An 18,406-nucleotide genomic window follows, 5' to 3' on the forward strand; every position below is an offset into this window, starting at 1 on the left:
CTGAAAAATGTAAAGTAAAAAACTTTTTTTCCAATTTTGGTCTCGTAAAATATGGGTGCGCGTTATACACGGGTGCGCGTTATACACGGAAAAATACGGTACTTTATTTTCAAATTATATTTTACTCAATGCAAAACATGTCGCCGTTAGGTATGTGCAACCGGGTAGCATACATTCAGGCGCAACGCTTTGCATTTCAAATTCGTTGCCATCGCCGCCGTTGGCGAAAAACTACCGATTTTCCGACGCTCGATTTAAAAGCAGTAATCGTCTCCGGAACGATCGTTGACGCACATGTTTTTCTATACGGTCGGCTATTGATGAGGTGTGACTGCTGACGTATTGGCGTGCGCGTGTGGGCGTATCCTTTGCGGCCAATGGAAAATCCATTCGATGCAAACACTTTCGTTGACTCTGTGGCTCCGCTTTACACGCCTCTGATTGGCTGCGGGGATCAGCCACAGGACGCTTGATTAGAGAACGGTCCGTGGGGGTTGTATGAGGATGCGTGAGGCGGTATGTCATCTTTGGTGAACCAATTTAATTGATGATTTAATTCTTGACAGACGTAACATATCGATCATTTCAATTGGCGAAGATTGAATTCCGCGGCCAGCTGTATCAATTATGCTGTATGGCAAGGAGCATCCTATTGATTCCGTACGTCAGTGGCAGATTTTGTTACGACCAAACCACACGGAACGGTCTGCGAATGGAATCCGTTGCCCTGGGCCGGGCCCGATCAACCGCCTTGGTGGTCGTCACGACGGGCTCACAGCTGGAAACGGTTCCACCGGGCGGGCTCGATCGATTCGAAACCTATGAGGGGCTCGGATACAGGCTCACCCTGTGGCTAACTGATTCGATCAATTTTAATTCGGTTAATCGCTGTCCCGCTGTTTTTCAATGAGACGAGACAAATGTAAGCCACGTAAGAAAATTTTTCTCGAAAAGCCTCCCGATGCGCCGGGGACTCGGATCAATTGGATCGCGTCGAGGGGCTAATTGAAAGGCAATTTCGTCCATAGGTCTTGACACAATTTGTTATTTAGATGGTAGGATGTCTCTGCGCTGTTGAATCATGCATGGGCTGAACATTAGATGGGTCCGCTGGTGCTCAGGTGCTGCTCGGCACCCGTTGTTACTACTCGCTGCGCCCGGCTATCGGGCAGCGAGAGATTCGACTGGGAAATTAAAATACCAAAAAGCGACAAGTGAGGTAACGAAACGTAACGCATAGTACTAGCGCATTCTACGCAATGACAACGGGGTGAAACATCTATTCCGTTGTATTATCGTCTACCGGCGACGAAGCAATGGAGGGCAGCGGGAACGGTCGAGCAGGGAACCTACCGATTCTTGGCCAACACATCAGCGACAGCCAGTGCGTATCGAATTAAAAGAATCCTTACATGTGTTAATAGCAATTAATTTGGTATTCAGCAGCAGCAGCAGCAGCAACTGCAAGTCTGGAAGTCTGGATTGTTTTTCGACGGTTCTTGGTGTTTCGCACCAAGGATGCTCCGGGCGCCCGACCAACAGACAAAAGCGCCCCGACATGTCGCTTACATTTATTTGGGACCGCTATTGCTATGCAAGCAAACAGACAACCATGTCATAGATAATTTAATTCAAAGGAGGCAAAAGAGCAAACAGAGTGCTGTGTGGGAAACATCAGCAGCCAACATAATTCGTCGTATTCGGCCTTAAACCCACGCTCTGCTTGCCACCTGTTGCAACTGCCCGTCTGTCGGGTAAACATGAATGTGAAATAATTCACCTGTTGCTCGCTGAACAGCGCCATCTACATATGCAACGGCGAGGGATCGGGTTTGACGTTTCCGTTTGACGCCCGCTCGTCGGTTTTTTATGTTTATGTACAAAAAGTAGCATGCTACGCACGTACACCTCGAGCCGAGAGAGTTAGTCTTTGAGTTTGAGGCGATTGTGGCAAAGCGAAAGCACCGGTTGCTCGGACTGAAAGTTGTTCGAAGTTCTATTGTTCCGTTCGCAACGATTAAAACATGATTAGAGTTGCGTTTAATCCACTGAAGCTCCCTACGGGACCGGTGGGTCTACTGGCGCGAAGCATATCGTCCAGTGGAGTTCTTCATGAAAACCACAAGTGAGTGCACGTTGGTAACGAATATTGTGGACCAAAGCGAAACAATCGTAAACCAGTTCTTGGCTACTTCCGACAGGTGTAAATTGCTGGTGGTTGGTGGCGGAGCCGGAGGATGCTCGGTTGCGGCTAAGGCCTCCAATAAATTGGGCGCTGGCAAAGTCATCATCCTAGAACCGGCCGATGTAAGTGGGGCAACAATGCACCGTATTTATTATTGCTCGCTTTCGAATACTCTCGGGAAATGCGTGTGGGGGATTCCTGAATTTCAACGAGGGTGTGGTTCTTCGTGGCGCGGCCGTACGCTGCTATCAAGCGGTGGAAATTGATTAAGCGGAGCTCTTATCGGTTGCCCACTTGGAAACCAATATGTGTGTATTACGGATGAATTCTGAGCCAAAAATAGCGGTGCACGAGTCATTCGATCATATTAACAAAGCCCATAAACCGCACACAGCGGGATGGCTTTGGGCGAGGGATGCTTGGATGCTTATCCCCGCCGCGAAGACGTGACCGTGATGCACGATTGGCCGTCAGCTGCTTCCAATTAGCGACTAAAATCGACCACATCACAGGGAACTTTGAAAGTCATCATGCCTTCAGGTCTTCAGGCATCCGGCTGGCGAACGTGCTAATGTCGTCCGGCCAGCAGAATGACGGTGCATTATATTTTGGGGTGGTAATAAAAAGAACCAGTTTTCCACCTTATACGGTACTTCCGAACGCTGGACAGACATTCTCACAACGAGTTCGTTCAATATGCCGCACAGCCCACGGTTTTTCTGATGGAGAGGGCAAGGTCGCGAGTTCCACACGCCACATGTCTAGTTTTCATGTTTTAAGCCATCGTTTCGCTCTTATTATCACCCTGTTTGCGTGTTACCAGAAACATTATTATCAACCGATGTTCACTTTGATCGGTGGCGGTATTAAAAGCCTCAAGGATAGCTACAGGCCGATGAAGACCGTTCTACCAGCGCTGGCCCAATGGATTCAGGATTCGGCAGCCAAGTTCGATCCCGAAAGCAATACCGTTGTGACGGCACATGGCGACAAGATCGAGTACGAGTATTTACTGGTCGCTGTTGGGTTGCAACTGAATTACGACTCGATCCCGGGCCTAGTGGAGGCCCTGTCGGTGAAGGATGGCAAAGTGTGCTCCAACTACTCTCCGAAATATGTTGATCGCACGTTTCAGGCCTTGAAAAACTTTAAATCGGGCAACGCACTGTTTACCTTTCCCAACAGCCCGGTCAAGTGCCCCGGGGCACCACAGAAAATCTTGTACATAGCCGAGCACTACTTGCGCAAGGTGAGTATGTGGAGCGGCAAATCATGGCCACCAGAATTTGGGTCCTCATTTTTATTCTCATCTCCGTTTCCAGTCCAACAAACGTAAAAATGCAAATCTCTACTACAACACGTCGCTCCCGGTGCTATTTGGCGTGAAGCATTACGCCGACGCGCTGTGGAAGGTAGTGAAAAAGCGCAACATAAACGTTAATCTGCGGACAAACCTGGTCGAAGTGAAGCCCTCGTCCGATGAGGCAGTTTTCGAAAACCTGGACAAACCGGGCGAAAGGTTTACCATCAACGTAAGTCTCCTGCTTCACAGATGGGTCGGATGGTAAATTAGGAAAGCAAAGAGGGAGGAAATAACATTCCACTTTCCATTCCCAGTACGAGTTCCTGCACGTCACACCGCCCATGGGCGCCCCGAATGTGCTGAAGGCGTGCAAGAGTCTTGTGAATGACGTAGGTTTTGTTGACGTCGCCAAAGAGACTCTGCAGCATCAACGATTCAGTAACGTTTTTGCGATCGGCGACTGTTCGTCGTCACCGAATTCGAAAACGGCTGCCTCCGTAGGTAAGAGCGCGGCTAACCCAGATTGATTCGTTGAAGCGCGCATTAGCAAACATGTTTCCTTCGTTTCGAATCACATCTCCATCTGAACGACGTCGATTGACGGCCCCGCACTCTCTTTCCAGCTGCCCAATCGCAAGTGGTGTACAAGAACTTGATGGCTGTGATGGACGGAAAAACACCCAGCCAACTGTTCGACGGATACGCGTCGTGCCCGTTGGTCACCGGGTACAACACGTGTATCCTTGCGGAGTTTGACTACTCGCTGACGCCCTTGGAAACGTTCCCGGTGGACCAGAGCAAGGAGCGCTACTCGATGTACCTCATGAAGAAGGACCTCATGCCGCCACTCTACTGGCACATGCTCCTGAACGGCCTGTGGAACGGGCCTCGCTTGATGAGAAATCTGATGCATATGCGCTTATGAGGTTCAGACCTTCCACACGATGGAATAACTTTCGCGATGAACTTTCTAGCACGTGTCTTAACGTGCCCGCACGTTCGTGAATGTGATTAAAAAACATCAGGTACAATGTATTTACTGATTATTTTAAACGATTAATACAATATTTTAAATCTGCTGGTTAGGAATGAATGTTAATATTTATCCTCCCATTTTCACTGCGAATAACTCAAATCGGCAAAATGATGTTCGGATGCAAGAAACGGACCGACTTCGATTTCCCCCAAGCACATCATTCACCACTGGGCACTCGAATGAAACCAAAACAAACCGATGCAGCTGTCAAATGCTCTTGGCAGCGGTTTTTTTTTGTCGGCAGTTTCTCTTCGGTAACTTGAACTCGTTGTGAACTTTGTTCGGTCGTACGATAACAAACACGGAACTAGTCTGCTGCCGGTGCATCACCATGCCGGTGAAGCAGTGAATCTTATCACCCAAAAGTGTACACCAAAATGTAGTGCATTCCAAACACCGATTCCAGTTCGCGTAGACCGAAAGTTTTCCTTCCATCAGTGTGCAACGTTTGTAACGGAATCGAATCATTCCTTTACTTTGTGTAGATTATTATCGCACTGATAGCCATTCCCTTATCTCCTGAAGCCATTATCCTGCGGTACCGGAACGTGATGCACGATGGCTCTACTGGGATTACTCCTTATGATACTGGATCCGTTCAGAATAGTGCGTAATTATATTTTCAAACCACTGGCCACGCTCGGTCTGGCGGTGGCCGAAGAGTATAAGGCACGCAAGGAGCGCAGCGTGAATACCACGAAGAACCTGTTCCTGAAGCTGATCGTTGTGGTGCTGGTTGGCTTTTCCATCGTCTGGGCATCGATATTTCTGTACCTGTACTTCTACTACTCTTACATGCCGTCCGTGCTGCACGTTAAAGATGTCCATCTAAACCTTCGGTACGTACTGGCCAACTGCACTGTGCCAAAAACTTCTTTTCACTCTCCTGTTGCTCCACAGCGAGTGTAAAAACGGGGCCGAAGACTGCCAGCCGTACCCGTTCGCCAATGTGCCGCTAACGAACCATCAGCGCTTTCTGATGGTCGGACAGCCGTACAAGATCATGCTGAACCTCGAAATGCCTGAATCTGAACATAATGGTAAAATAGGTAATCGTTTATAGTCTGTGTTTGTCCCGCTTTTCACACCGTAGATCCGTACGGACTAGTTCTGGCTTTGGGGTGTGCACCATATTTGTTTTGTGGCCACCAGCCTTGTGGCGTGCTGTTAGTACTAATGCTCCCGTTTTCGGTACGCCTCTCGCAGGAATGTTCACCGTGTGCGGCACAGTGAGGGACTACGAGGAAGGGTACATTGCCAAGTCTTGCCGAATGTCAATGTTGCACTATAAATCGGATCTACTGAAAACGATCCTGACGATCGTGTTTGCACCGTTGCTGGTGTTTGGCTACCGGGAGCAAAAACAGCACGTGACGGTGGAGCTGTTTTCAAACTTTCTGGACGATTCGAATCAACCGGCAACGAACATAGACATCACCATCATGTGCCCCGACATTCAGCTGTACTCGGCGCAGCTTCAAGTGGTGGCCAACTTCACTGGACTCCGCTATCTGATGTTTAACTGGCCCGTGCTCTCGGCGATCATAGGTACGTGCGAGGCCGCTGCACGGTTCTTTCTGTGGTGGCCATACAACTCATTTCTAACCCCGGAATTTCTTTCAGGTATCACCACGAACCTATTTTTCATACTAATTGTGTGTATCCTGAGCTGGTATCACTGGGACGATACGGAATGGATCACCGACATACGGGATCGGTACAAGCAAATAGTGAAAGGTGTTTCGCAGGTTGCTTCGATTCAGGAAAAGCAGCTCACTTCAAAAGGGCAAGAAGAGACTGATATTACGCCTCCAAAGTGGCTAATGGACGAAGAGTGAAAATACTGTTGTGCAGTTTGCACTGCGGACTGCAAATATACTGTTGTTGTTTTTTACATGTGTTCAGCATCACTATTGTAAATTTTGGTGTTTATTTTCAGGTTGGTGCAGTTTGTTGTAAACTTTCAGGCGCAAAGCCAAACGCTTCAGCCAGGACACACCCAACGAATCAACGTGTGCCCTGTGGTTATGGGTCTCTGTGGTGATCTTAATACTGTTCCAAATTTGGTTTTTCATTTGAGTTCGTTTAAAATCCGTTTTTAGCACGAAACAAAAAACCACTAACCGTGAAGCGTAACTCACTCCTCGTGGACCAGAGCATGGGTCGATCCGCGTTGCGAGTGGGAGATCGCGAAACCACCCACGCCCTTCGCTTTCGATCATGCGCAGATTCCTTTTTCATGCGAAAAAAAACCGTGTAAAAATCCAATTCTCCAATGGTTGGCCTTGGGTTGGGTGGGAAAAACGGAGGCAGCCCGGAGAATCGCTCGAAGGCACGGCGGTTTCGCCACTGGCGGGGGTTGCAAATAATACGGAAATTGAAAATGTTTAAAAATAGAACAATCACTCCGTTCATGGCAATACACATGCGGCACGCGGTTATCGCGCCACCGCACCACACAAACACACAGTCCGGCCGATTCGGTGCCGGGGAGCAGCACAGATCGACCGGTCCGTAGCATGAAATTTTCGCAAGATCATTTTCAAACTTTCATTTCCTTCGCCGCGCCATGATCGCTCGGCGAAACTCGATCCTCCTAATGCGCGGCCGAAATGGCTTCGAGCGAGCAATTCGTGGGCTAAAGCAAAGCACAAAAAAATCTGCCAAATACTTGGATTGGTCACAGACCGGCAAAAAAAACCGGCCCCAAATCGCCGGACCAACCGCCGGAACGGCCAATTGCCGGTGAAACGCAATTGTGGGAAGCACAACATAAAAACAATTGCTAGCAAAAGTAATTTAGAAAGTTGACTAATGATGTCCAGCCAACGCCGAGGACACACCGAGCACACCTCCGCGCCGCCACCGCCTGGTCGGTGATCGCGACACAACCCACACACCCAAAAAAAAAACGGCAAACCCATTTGCGTCACGTCGGTGTGGGTGGCAGACGCGACGGGACAAAAAAATGCGCACCAAAATCAAATCCCAAGATGGGGGCCAGCTCCACGCCAAGGAATGGCCAAATCCGTCTTCCGACCTTCTCTTAGCGTCGGCTTCTTTTCGCACTTGCTGCTTGATTTAGATTTTCTCGGCAAGCCCTTCGGCGCGGAACAATAGACGAGGGAAGGTCGACGGACGATCGGACACACACCGGCGGCCAAAGAATGTTGTGTCACCGAAGAAGCTGCTGGTTGGGATTGGCAGTAGAAAAACTAGATTTGTCTTCCGGTTCGGGCTGGCAAGGATACGGTAATCCGAGTGTGCACCATCCGGTCGATGACCCCCTCGACACTGGAGTGGCTACCATACGTTCCGTTGGCCGACATTCCTATCGGACGACAACCCGGGTCCGGGCCCCGGAACTGGGTCACGGTGGCCCCGGTGTTACCCCCACACCCCCCTTCCCCTGCCACCCACCGAGTGCATAATTAAAATTATCAGTCACTGCACGCCCCATCGGCCGTCCGGAAGCGAGTGAAACGAGTCTCAATTAGAACCGGAACTGCCCCCAGACAGACAGGAAGCCGGACCGGTACTGGTCGCACCGAAAGAAGCAGAGGGCCAACGAATGAGACAGGCAGAGAGAGAAGGAGAGAGAGAGAGAGAGAGAGAGAGCGCGATGGCCCTCGTTGTTGCGCTGATTCCTATCACCCGGCTCCGAGTCCGAGGGAGACCGGTAATTAGAACCGCGGGCCCGGAAGTGGTTGCACATGGAGGCTACGTGCATCGTGGCGCGCGACGTGGCGATCTTATCACGGATCTGCGGAAGCTGCAACAGTTATTCACACCGGGCCAGCGGACCACTAGCGCATGCCGTGCCATCCATCCGGGAGGGAACAGATGGTCCAAGATTCCTGTTATCTTCCCGTTACCTGGCACACTGGGATGCCGATGCTTAACGTGGGTTCGGCTGCCAGACACCCCACAGAGCGTCCGAGAGCGATTGATAGCCGAGCGTACTGATTGCCCGACGGAAGGATGTTATCACCTCAAAGTCGGCCGAAGGTCTTGCGGTGTCCGCGAAAGCGACCGCACGGAAGTCCCCGTGCCCAGGGCCCGGGGAGTGACCAACGACACACACCAACGACATCCGGCCGATTACTTCATCCACATTCGGTCGCTTTATTTGCTTTCGTGCGAACCGCGCGCCGGGGCCGAGTTTATTGCTCTCATGTGTCTCAAAAATAAACATGTGCACAGCGCGGCGTCCCACTCGCGAATCGGGGACGTCTGCTTCCTGAGTCGGCGGCGTCATCGCCATCGTCGTGTCTGGTTTTCGGTGCGCCCCAACTAGGGAAAGAACCCCCTAGACGAGCGGCGGCGGTTTCTGTGCGTGTCTGAGGCGACAGTTTTAATTTGGAACCCACGGCACGGTGCCGCAGGCGGAGAACGAACTAACGCGGCTGTTACGCCGCGTCCCATCAACGTGTAGCAAGGGGCGTTAATATTGGTCCGCAATGTTTTCGGGGCGGGTCAATCTTTTCCGTCAAGGTTGTCCGGGTCGGAATCGTATTCAAATTGAAGCTCAATTGCTTCGGCGCAAGCCGACTCTGTCATGGCCGGTTCCTTGGCACGTTCGATCGGGAGCGATCGCCGCCAGATCCCAAGAATCCCGATAAACGATAAAGTAACAGCAGCACATAGCCGCCACTCGATCTGTTGCCTACCTTCAGGCGTCCCAACCTCTGCCTTTTTATTCCAGCTCCCGAAAGGGGGAGCTTCTTCGCGAGTGATTGGCTTCCTGGAAGTGGAACCAGGAAGCAGCTGCGTCGCCAGTCACATTGGACACTTCGCGGGATGTTTCTTCCCTGCTAACCAGTGTGATAGTTGCCGTTCCCATTACCACCCTGCCTTACGTGCTATTTGCTGAAAGCGCCGCGAATGTGGAACATAACTGTTGTTTGCTTACGTCAAACACCATATGCCATAGTGCGCCGCTGCTATGGCCCTTGCCTTGCCGCTGCGCTGGCTGGCTGCCCGGTAACGAACGTCTTCTAGTGCGGCCAACGCCAACCGAAAAAAAGGAAACAACCGCGGACCGTGAGGGTTTCGCACGCAACATCCGCTCGCGGGGTGCCAGATATCTTCGACACCAGTGTGATAATTTCGCTGTAAATGTCGGACGCCTGCGTCTGGCAGTGTGAGTGTCCGCCCGCGAGGGGCTGAGTTGATAACAGATGATCGCGAGAAGATCGTTCGCGCAGCACACGCACACACCGAAGGCCGGGACCGCCAGCGCAGCTGACAGCAGTACGTCTTAAAGGGTCTGCGTTCTGACTGCGGTGACGTAAGCAGTCAGTGATCGTCGGCGGTCACCAACTATTGGGGAAACGTACCAAGACACACACACAGCGATATCAGAGGCCCGTTCTGATAACTTCCTTCGAATATCTGACTCTCTCTCGCGCGCTCGCTATTTTCGCTTTGTAGCGAAACCTCCCGATCGCAAGAGTACATTTAAAATTTAAATACCCGCGCGAGAGCTGCCGATAATAGCACGGATTCACCCACTGAACTCCCTCGCTCGACGTAGGCAGGATGGACGCGAGGCAAAATACTTCCGCTGCGCGGTGCGCTACGGAAGCGGACCGCGGAACGGCAGAGAGCCGAGCGAGCGAAGGAAGGTGGTGCGGCCCACGAAACGCGAATAAGAAAACAACCCATGGGTGAGCAGAATTTGAATAATCAAAGCGTGGTCACCCCGGCGTGGCCTTGGCTGGGTGCGCGCTTCTCGGCGATCGCCGACAACCAACTTCAAGAGGGGGACCGCAAGGGAACGGAGTTCGGGTTTGTACTCGCCGGCGTGCTGATCGATTCGCTCATCTTCCAGTCCACGCACAGTTAGAACCGGGCCAGGCCAATTGCTGCCCGCGCAAGGGTGCTACTTTTTGCGCTTCCGTGCGAACGTTTTCAAAACTGACGACGACGGATACCCAAATGACGTTTATTTCGAAGATCATGTCGGAAGAGCATTCCGTACCTTTGGTACCAGAGGCCGAGAAATGATGCCGAAATTCTCGAGACCCCGAAGTCGATCGAATTATTACGAATTATTACAAGACCGTAACTACGGGGCCGGATGCAAAAACTTTCGATTTCGAAAATGTGTTCCACATAAAATTCGCATTTTCGAAAAAGCTCGCAATAGAAGCTTTCAACCATGGAAGCTTCCTTTGGAGCTTTGTACGGTTCGGAAAGCTCATCGAACTCGTGCCGTGGCTAGCAGCTGTAAGATTGAGCTATGCGATCTTATTACTATTTATTGTTTTTGAATAATCCGGTAAGTTTCCTAATCCTGAAGGTTGTGTGTAATATGTAGCCACAGAACGATCGTAGCGGGTGTCGCGTATGGCACCAACCCAGATCCTACAGCATTTTTAAGCTCTTCCACCCCGTTTTGACTCTTCCCCACCGGCAAGATTGATGTGAAAATCTAACCGCAAACCCACCCGAACCTGGGTGCAGGCGAAAAGTGCCGCAGAATCCTTCACCGAAATCCATCCCCTAACCTGAGTCGGTTTGGCCGCGAAAGTTCACGCGGCCACGGCTGATTTATTGGCCGGTGTTTTGCCGCTCTTGGGGACCTCCGGCACCGACCGTCTGTCAGGTCGGTCCAGCCCAGGTAATTTTATTCAAATTTCAAGTTCAACATACAAACCGTCGCCGGCAGAGAGAAAGAGAGAGAGAGATAGAATCTTGGCCGTGGCCGATGCATTCCCAGCGTGCAATGGCCCCGCAGGGTGAAAATGTGGCTCGCGGAAAGTGGTGCCGGCGACAGGACCGCCGGGACGCCGCAGGAACCGGAATGGCGGGTGAATGGCCCACCGAGGCGGTCGACGGTCGACCTACCCGAATGCTGCTGCTGCTTCCATTCGGGAAAAGCGCTCTCGCCCCCCCAGATCATTTCTGGATTTTGCACACTCACAGGCACAGGCAACGGCGAACACGATCGACCGCCCAGAACGATCCTTAAACACACCGCTTTCTCTCGTGCTCTTTCCGCGCCCCCCTCTCAAACGATCACCTACGATCACCGAGCCCTCATGCACGCAACCACCGCACGGCGCACGCACACCGGCGCGCGAAAAAGAGTGTGCAAAAACGGCTCACATAAGCCGAAAGCGACGCCCGAAAGTCCCGAACGAAAGCAAACAAAACGCGAAAAGCGAAGAAAAGAAAGAAAAAAACCGGGAATCCCGCGGAAAAAGGTGGTGGAAAAAGAAAACCCCCCACGTCAGCCGCGATTCGCGCGAAGCAATGGGCCAAACAAAAACAAAATTAACAACAGCGAGCGGCCAAACCAAACAACGCCGAACCGAAGCCCTAATATAGGGAAGAAGGGGGCATCAGATGTTGCTGGCCTGGGCTGGCCCCAAATAAAAGGAGAAACGAAGCAGCAGCAGCAGCAGCAGCAACAGCAGCAGGCAACAGGAACACAAAACGAAACAGCATAAGAAAAGGGAAGAAAAGAGAAGAAAAGAGAAGAACGGAAAGCAGGAAGGAAAGAAACCCAAACTCCACACACAATGAGACGAGACCAAAGCGAAACACAGCGCGCCGAGTGGTCGAGCCCGAAATGAAAGGAGTGAAAAGATCGCGCCCATAGCCTTTTCCCGCCCCAGAGCAGCGCCGCATTCCTTTCTCGAAAAATTCCCACACATTCCAGCGCCATAGCCTTTTTGCTGCTGACTGGCTCCCCCGGATCGGTGGGGAGGGGACGATGGTGGGCTGGCTGGCTGGGCCAGTGGTGATCGTCTTGGTCGCCCATTTCTTTTTCGCCTTGTTCCGTCCCACTCTTCCCACCACCGACCGTGCGCCGCACTCTCAGCATCCGAATTCGGGGCCCCCGGGGCCGGGGCAGGTTGTTGGACCGATCGACCGTGGGGGGGTGGAGCGGACTGTGGTCGCTGCGGGCGGGGCTTTGATGAAGATAAGATGAAGGAGCTCTGAAGCGGCGAAGCCGCTAAAAACCGGCGAGAGCGCCACGGCAACCGGCGACGGAACCCACCGCGGGGAGTAGGTTGAACCCCCCTCGCCCGTGGACGGGCCGTGTTGGGCGACGGGGGCCGCTTAATGCCGCTATCTGGCAAAGGGCGGCCTCCAGAATGGGGGAAAGAATACAACGGCGAAACGACCGACCAGTCGCCGTGCGCAAACCGGTAGAATGCAAAGACCCCGCGACGTGAAGCCTCGGCTCTTGGCTTGGCGGGGCCCTCGATTTGGCATTGAAGTGTCTGATCTTTTTCCTTTTAAATTGAACATTCCTTCGGCGAGAGAACGGGAGAGAAAAAGAGAGAGAAAGAGATGCCCTGTAGGTTGGGACCAAAGTTCTAGGCAGCTTCGGCGCGATCCACGGCGAAGATCACCAATCCAGCGGTCTAGCGAAACCGGAACGCTACCGTTAGTTGCGCGGGGAAATGGTAGGCCAGTTTGGGCCGCCGACACCAAACCAAACCCCCGAACCACCCACCGACAAACGGGGCCGTTGTCGGCAACGCTGCGAAGGTTTTTCTCGGCTTCGGTTTGCATATTCCCGCCGTTTAACCGTACGGCCTCCGGCGCCAGTACCGCTGCTGGGTTGGACTCCGCGCGCGAGAGATCCTGCAGGCTCGGGGTAAATTACAGGGCCCAGCTCGAAAAACCCTTTATTTGTGCGACCGACGCGCCCCGTTCGGCGAGGCGAGGCGCCAACCGTTAATAAAGGGCGAGTCCGGCTCGGTTATGTCGGTCCCGACGACTGGGAAGATCCTCCCCGACCCGGGTGATGAGTTGCTGCGGGCTGCTGGCAATTCGCTTTGGCTTTCCGATGGCGATGCTGACCGCCGTCTGAATGATGTGATGTATCTTCCGTTTTTTTTTGTTGCTTCTCATTTTATTGAAATATTGTTATTTATTGTTACTTATTTTCTTACTCGTACGTTCGGCTTCAACTGTTTGAATCGAGTACGCACGCCTCGCAATGCAAGGTTCAGTGATCTCAGCAGGCGGCGTAACCGTTACTCCAACATACGCTGACGCTCCACACGCGTGGATTAGTTTGAAGTAGATCTCTTCGCCAGTAGTACCATCAGGAAAGTTTCCTTGTTGAGATGCACCTTTACCGGAAAGGTTCGGGGATGGAAACACACCGTAGGCGCCGAGACACTGTAATTTCAATCAATCATCCTTAACATTTTCATCCCCAATATTTTTAGGATTGAACAGTAAAAATTGATACACGAAAAGTGCTTCCGGAAAGCTTTAGAGCAAACTTTGATGAGCCCTTGGGAGCCTACAAAACATAACCAATTTCTTACCTTTTACTAAGCCTTAACCTAAATCTCATTCTTTCATTCTCATTCAACATAGTTTAGTAAAGAGGTTCCCCTTTACTTCTTTCATGGACTACGCGTTTTTCGGGTTTCGTAATTTGACGTTTCTTTCTATATGTGTCAACTGGTGACAGTTTTGTTGTGTCTAAGTAACCTTCAGTTTACTTACTGGCTGGGCTGGCTGGAGGAAAATTTCAATGTTATTTATTACTACGCGAATGTTGAGAAACTTTCGATAGATCCTGAAACGGCTTCGCTGTTTTGGGGCTTATTTGCTTTAATTTTCCTCTTATTTTGACCGTATTCTGAGTTTGTGTAGTGTTTATTATGTTTGTTCCAATGCGTAGATCGCACAGGAAGATGTTGAAGAGCGGCGAGGTAAAAGGATGCTACCTTGCGGGTCATCGACCCAACCCATCCCGTGCGACCATCCGAATCCTTCCGCAAAAACGGGATTACTAGAAACCAGAAAACAGAAAAAAAACCGTAAGCAAAACTTGCCAAAAAACATCCACAAAGATTCGATAAGAATCACCGCCAAACCGCTTAAATATTCAATCGCCTTTTAAGCGAAATTGGAAAAAAGAAGCGGAACACAACCCTACCGAAGCCTGGAGCTGGTTGTTGTTCCGAGGGGGGTTTTTTGTGGTCTCTCTATTTCACCATTTTGGAAACCGTTTGTTTTGCGGCGGGTCTTTGGCCGCCGTACACCCTGGGAGGCCTTTGTTTATTTTCTCCGACTATTCGTCACTCGCCGTCGCGAGAGAGTCCCGCGGATAGACGGAAAACCAATAAAAAGGACAAACACAAAAACGCACAAATTCCTTCATTTGGGGGGGTCTCCACCGTTTGAAACTGTGAATGATTATTCAAATGACTGCCTGCCGGACGGACGGACTGCTTGACCTTTCTCTCGTGCTCTCTCTGTCTCGCTCTCTGGGCTCCTTTTTTCCGGTGCTTAATCTCTGTCCTTCTCACTTTCTTCACCGCCGCCGCCGTGTTTCATTATTGCGTTTTACATCCTTCTTTCTCTCTCTCTCTCTCTCTCTCTCTCTCTCTTCTTCTCTTTCCGGCATGCTTCTTGGCATTCCCGTTGTTTGCCGTCTCTTTCGCGCAGGCTACTAACTTCGACCGCATTCCAGCCGTACGGCGCGCAGACCCACGGAATACAACAAAAAAAAGCAACGGCAGGGGAAAAGCCTCGTCCTGAGAGACTTTCATTCAACAAAACAACGCACTCGGCTGTGTGGCCTTGTCTTGTTCGCAGCGAAAGAATGTCACATCCCGTTAGAAAGTCGTTTGTGGGCCGCAGGCCACCCCGATGACGATGGGCGGCCGGAATGATGGCCGTGGCACCCGTCCGTAGTGATGCATGGGAAAATCAAGCGTCTCGGATCCGGAAACCACCGGTCCTCTTTGAGGGTCAACCGTGTTGTGGCGACGAAGCGATGCGATAAACAATCAAAGGATGAAGCCCGCCAAACAGTGCGAATGCAAGGTGAACTGTGCGATGTCAGCTGAAGTTGAAACGCACCAAATTCCAACCGACAACCGGCCCTCGGCAATGTATTTCAAGCGCTGCAGGTTCCATGTTGTTGTTTCGCGCCCAAAAGGGACAAACGCAAACGGCGAGACAATGAAATTGACCCGCCAGGGGGGCTCCGCGTTCGAGCCCTCCTGGAGACCCCGAAACCGGTCGCCCGGAATTCCTAGAAGTCTGCACGTGCGGCGTAATCTGACGCAGAAGATGTCGCGCAGGGCACCCCTTTCTCTCGACCCGAGATGACAAAATCCGGCGCGCGTCTAACGATCGGTCGGCCGACGGCGGGCAAGATGGGCCAGCGAAACAATAAAAACTCACTCACAATTGAGGCGGCGCAAGAAATAATAATGCCCAATCCATAATGATGGCCGCGGAACGGTGCGGAGATGGCGCGCGAAGCAGGACGAGCCCAGGTATTGGCCGCCGCCGCCGGACGGTTAGGAATGTCGGGGTGTAGTATCCCCGGCCCAGGCGCTGCTGCTGCTGCTGCTGCTGCTGAATACAAATGCGAATGCGATGCGCTTCTTCGGCTGGATCCGGAATAGGGCCTTGCATAAGTAGCACCGGGTGGCGCGACGGGGACGCGCCTCACCTCCGAGGTGGCGGAATGGCGGGCGAGCGAAGAGCGTTTCTCAGGTTTCAGCAAGCACTGCAACATTCCGACGACGATATATTCCTAAAACAGCGCGCCGACCACGTTCCCTCGATTCGATTGCCTGCCTGGATTCCTGGGCCATTCTGAACATTGATTGTCCCTCTCTCTCTCTCTCTCTCTCTCTCTCTCTCTCTCTCTCCCTTCCTCTCTCTTTCTCCCTCTATGCTTCGTCTCGACACCACTTGCCGCGCGTGTGTTTCTTGCCGTCTTTCTTCATTCGATTGGCCGTCGGTTCCACTGTTACTCCAGGACCGCTCCCAAAGAGGGGCTCCCGAAATGGTCACAACACAGCGGAGGACACTACCAACACACACACACACCGGACACACCGGACACTGGCCGCGTTGGAATGTATCGGCTCCCGGACCCCCCGGTACCTTTCGCCCGGGCTCCAGGAGCGACCAGGAGCCGGAGAGCTTTCTAAAACAAAATTGACCGCGTCCGCGAAAGCACCGAAAAGTGTGCCCAGCCCAGGCGGGCGGGAGGTGTCCCGGGGGGGGTGCGCCATCGAGGAATGCACTTCTCCGCGGCCGGGCGCCCGCGACCCGGGACGATTGGACAGAGGTTTTTGACCTTGGGAAAGGGTTACCCGGCGAATGTTTAGAGCGCAGCGCCTCCAGGAAGGCTCGCGGTTCCGGACCAGATCTCGTTAGCCAGCACGGAGCTTCTTCGTTTCGCACTCAACATGTTTGAGGGATCTTTTGTGCGAAAGGTCTGCGCTGCGAACCCCTGGATGGAAGAGGGGTTCCCGAGGATTTAAATGAAATCCTCGGTCTCCCTGCATTTTCCAATTTAATGCGAAGAACCGACAGGAACCGACACGGGTACGGCACCCGGTTCTTGTCGCGGAAATCGCAAATCTTCCCCGATGGCGCTCTCGTCCGAAGCGGAACCATCCCTGGCCTTTTTTGCTGGTCCGCGGGAAGTCGCGAAGGGTCGGTTCTGCAGAATGGGAACTAGAGGAACCTATCGGTGGAACCATGCAAACCACCGAAACCGGCTAGCCGAAAATACCGCCAATCTAATTTACGTAACGGTACTTTCATTCCTCGGCGGTCACCCGGGCGCACGCGGAGGGACTGCTCTGCTCTAGTCCAGGGTCCCTGCCGTAAGGCTCGATGATGCACGGTTAGCGATTAGACTTTCCAGGGACCCTGCTCATTCATGGACGCGTCATTCGGTCTTTCGGGTCTTGGTTTTGTTGCTGCTATTCGCCTTCTCGCCGACGCCCCATTACCGAGAAGTAACACTAAACCCACGAAAGCCCACAGACCTTCCCGCGTCCCCGCCGGATCTCGGTTCGTTCGCGCTAATGGCGTTACTGCGGGGACACACGAAGCGTGAAAACTAGCGTAAAATTAATTTGTAACGTCAAAACGTTTACGCTTCGTGTGGCAGCAAAAAATTAAAAACGAAATGTCAAACGTGTTTACGTTCGTGTTTTTGGTCCAAGAAAATAGAAATAAAAGAGAAATTAATTGATTTCTGAATATTTTTTTCTGTTTTTTCCGATTTTGTTGCTATACCAGCAAATAAGAACTTAAATTATCCTCTGTTTGTAAGCAAAGCGTATGAAAAAAATAATTACGCTCGGGTTTACGGCTCGCGCGAGGCGTAAACGTTTTGACAGAGGCGCAGCAGTTTGGCATTAATCGTTAACGTCAAACTTGTTACGTTACGCATCGTGTGTCCCCGCAGTTAGGTGCCTTTTTGGCGGCGGCGACCGACGTCCGATTCCGTTCCGATCGGAGGAGATCAGGCCGGTGGAAACCTTACACCTCGCGCCCAATCGGTAATTAATTAGGCAGAAAATTGCCTCCCGCGGTGAGCTCCGAAAACCGAAAGGCCAGCCTCGGACGCGAACGGACCAGCCAGCCAGCCAAACAGGATGCTGTTGGGAAGGATGGAGGATCGCGACCCGCGATCGTGTTTCAGGCGGCGGCGGCGGACTTCGCTACGATCGCTTCAAAGCGTCCCGGCGCGGCGCTCATTCATTCAAAAAAAAAAACAAAAAAAAGAGGTTCCACAAAACATATATTTATGGAGCGTCTCTTGGGACCTCTCTCGTCGTCTTGGCGCAGATATTGCCGATAAGCGCGCGGGTTTCTCGGTGGGAAACTATGCGGAGAATGTCATTCGGCGATTGCGATAAGCCAGGCGAGAATTGCCGGCCCGATAGGACCAAGGCCCAGGGGGGACACCTTTCAATCACTTCATTACGTCCGAACAGTCCGGGGTCGACTGGACTGCGGGCCGGGGGTGATCTACTGGACGCAGGAACATGGGCTTCGCTACCGACAGGACAAGACACAGTCGGACAGGGCTCCTCCTCCCGATCACACCGTGTGGAATGTCTAGGCCGTTACAGTG

The 18,406-nt window shown here is 52.1% G+C and overlaps 2 protein-coding genes across 3 annotated transcripts; both read left to right on the top strand.

Annotated features, from left to right (window-relative positions):
• The first annotated feature begins 1,961 nt into the window (after window positions 1-1,961).
• LOC131210057 (sulfide:quinone oxidoreductase, mitochondrial) lies at window positions 1,962-4,558 on the top strand. The gene is made up of 6 exons (XM_058203248.1): window positions 1,962-2,125; window positions 2,202-2,307; window positions 3,009-3,434; window positions 3,508-3,717; window positions 3,803-3,989; window positions 4,112-4,558. The coding sequence occupies exons 1-6, from the start codon at window positions 2,025-2,027 to the stop codon at window positions 4,411-4,413; spliced, it is 1,332 nt and encodes a 443-aa protein (XP_058059231.1). The 5' UTR covers window positions 1,962-2,024; the 3' UTR covers window positions 4,414-4,558.
• Window positions 4,559-4,991: 433 nt separating this feature from the next.
• Window positions 4,992-6,420, top strand: LOC131210317 (seipin). 2 transcript variants are annotated; one of them, XM_058203545.1, is made up of 4 exons: window positions 4,992-5,363; window positions 5,425-5,573; window positions 5,731-6,072; window positions 6,148-6,420. In XM_058203545.1, the coding sequence occupies exons 1-4, from the start codon at window positions 5,083-5,085 to the stop codon at window positions 6,360-6,362; spliced, it is 987 nt and encodes a 328-aa protein (XP_058059528.1). In that variant the 5' UTR covers window positions 4,992-5,082; the 3' UTR covers window positions 6,363-6,420. The 2 variants fall into 2 exon arrangements, with proteins under 2 accessions (XP_058059528.1, XP_058059529.1); XM_058203546.1 differs by having other exon boundaries at window positions 5,425-5,564.
• Window positions 6,421-18,406: the final 11,986 nt, after the last annotated feature.

The sequence above is a fragment of the Anopheles bellator genome, chromosome 2, assembly GCF_943735745.2.
Source record: "Anopheles bellator chromosome 2, idAnoBellAS_SP24_06.2, whole genome shotgun sequence".
Lineage (NCBI taxonomy): Eukaryota > Metazoa > Arthropoda > Insecta > Diptera > Culicidae > Anopheles > Anopheles bellator.

Bases quoted from the DNA above. Each gene is read 5' to 3' on its own strand.
- LOC131210057 (XM_058203248.1), top strand. From the start codon at position 2,025: ATGATTAGAGTTGCGTTTAATCCACTGAAGCTCCCTACGGGACCGGTG. The intron at 2,126-2,201 runs GTGAGTGCACGT...TACTTCCGACAG, and splicing joins GTTCTTCATGAAAACCACAA to GTGTAAATTGCTGGTGGTTG. The intron at 3,435-3,507 runs GTGAGTATGTGG...CTCCGTTTCCAG, and splicing joins CCGAGCACTACTTGCGCAAG to TCCAACAAACGTAAAAATGC.
- LOC131210317 (XM_058203545.1), top strand. From the start codon at position 5,083: ATGGCTCTACTGGGATTACTCCTTATGATACTGGATCCGTTCAGAATA. The intron at 5,364-5,424 runs GTACGTACTGGC...GTTGCTCCACAG, and splicing joins GATGTCCATCTAAACCTTCG to CGAGTGTAAAAACGGGGCCG. The intron at 5,574-5,730 runs GTAATCGTTTAT...CGCCTCTCGCAG, and splicing joins TGAACATAATGGTAAAATAG to GAATGTTCACCGTGTGCGGC.